Raw genomic sequence first — 1,101 nt, forward strand, 5'->3', positions numbered from 1 at the left:
CTGGGGAGCCAGGCTTAGAGATCTGTCCCTGGCTCCACCGGGGAACTCCTTCCCAAGCAGATGGCTACAAGGTGGTCTTTGTGCGGAGGAGCCCGCTGGTGCTGGTGGCAGTGGCGCGGACCCGGCAGTCGGAGCAGGGGATTGCCCATGAGCTGCTCTACATCTACTACCAGATCCTGAGCTTGCTCACCTGGACCCAGCTCAACCATATCTTCCAGCAGAAGCAGAACTATGACCTGCGCAGGCTCCTGGCTGGCTCCGAGCGTATCACTGACAACCTGCTGGACCTCATGGCCCACGACCCCAGCTTCCTCATGGGTGCCGTGCGCTGCCTGCCCCTGGCTGCCCGTGTCCGGGAAGCTGTCAGCACCAGCCTCCAGCAGGCCAAGGCCAAGAGCCTGGTCTTCTCCATTCTTCTGTCAGGGAACCAGCTGGTGTCTCTTGTGAGGAAGAAGGATCAGTTCCTCCACCCCATTGATCTCCATCTACTCTTCAACCTCATTAGCTCTTCTTCCTCTTTCCGGGAGGGTGAAGCCTGGACTCCCATTTGCCTCCCTAAGTTCAACTCCAGCGGTTTCTTCCATGCCCACATCTCCTACCTGGAGCAGGAGATGGACTTGTGCCTCCTGCTGGTTTCCACCGACCGTGAGGACTTCTTCACGGTCTCCGACTGTAAGCGGCGCTTCCAGGAGCGCCTGCGGCGGCGGGGGGTGCACCATGCTCTGCAGGAGGCCCTGCGCACCCCCTTCTACAGTGTCGCCCAGGTGGGCATCCCTGACCTCCGGCACTTCATCTACAAGTCCAAGAGCTCTGGGCTTTTCACCAGGTGAGGCCCCCGGGGAACCAACGGGCCAAGGCTGTGGCGTGGGCGTGGGGCAAGCCTTCTCCATGAGCCCCCTTCAGGGGGCTAACGGCGTGCTGTGTTCCTGCAGCCCCGAGATTGAGGCACCCTATGTGCAGGAGGAGGAGAAGGAGAGGCTCTTGGGGCTCTACCAGTACCTCCACAGCCGGGCTCACAACTCTTCACGTCCCCTGAAGAACATCTACTTCACAGGACCCCGTGAGAACCTCCTGGCTTGGGTAAGGGCCATCTGCAGGGTC

General features: G+C 60.9%; 1 protein-coding gene across 1 annotated transcript in view; it reads left to right on the forward strand.

Moving 5' to 3' along the window:
- Window positions 1–57: 57 nt before the first annotated feature.
- Window positions 58–1,101, forward strand: part of MON1A (MON1 secretory trafficking family member A) — a gene marked incomplete at its 5' end in the record, with an annotated part of 1,889 nt that continues 845 nt past the window's right edge. The window contains 2 exons of the mRNA XM_009864648.1: window positions 58–826; window positions 933–1,080. Of these exons, the coding sequence (XP_009862950.1) occupies window positions 58–826; window positions 933–1,080 (917 nt within the window). The remainder of the gene's footprint in view (window positions 827–932; window positions 1,081–1,101) is intronic.

This window comes from Apaloderma vittatum, unplaced genomic scaffold (genome assembly GCF_000703405.1).
Source record: "Apaloderma vittatum isolate BGI_N311 unplaced genomic scaffold, ASM70340v1 scaffold25632, whole genome shotgun sequence".
Classification (NCBI taxonomy): domain Eukaryota; kingdom Metazoa; phylum Chordata; class Aves; order Trogoniformes; family Trogonidae; genus Apaloderma; species Apaloderma vittatum.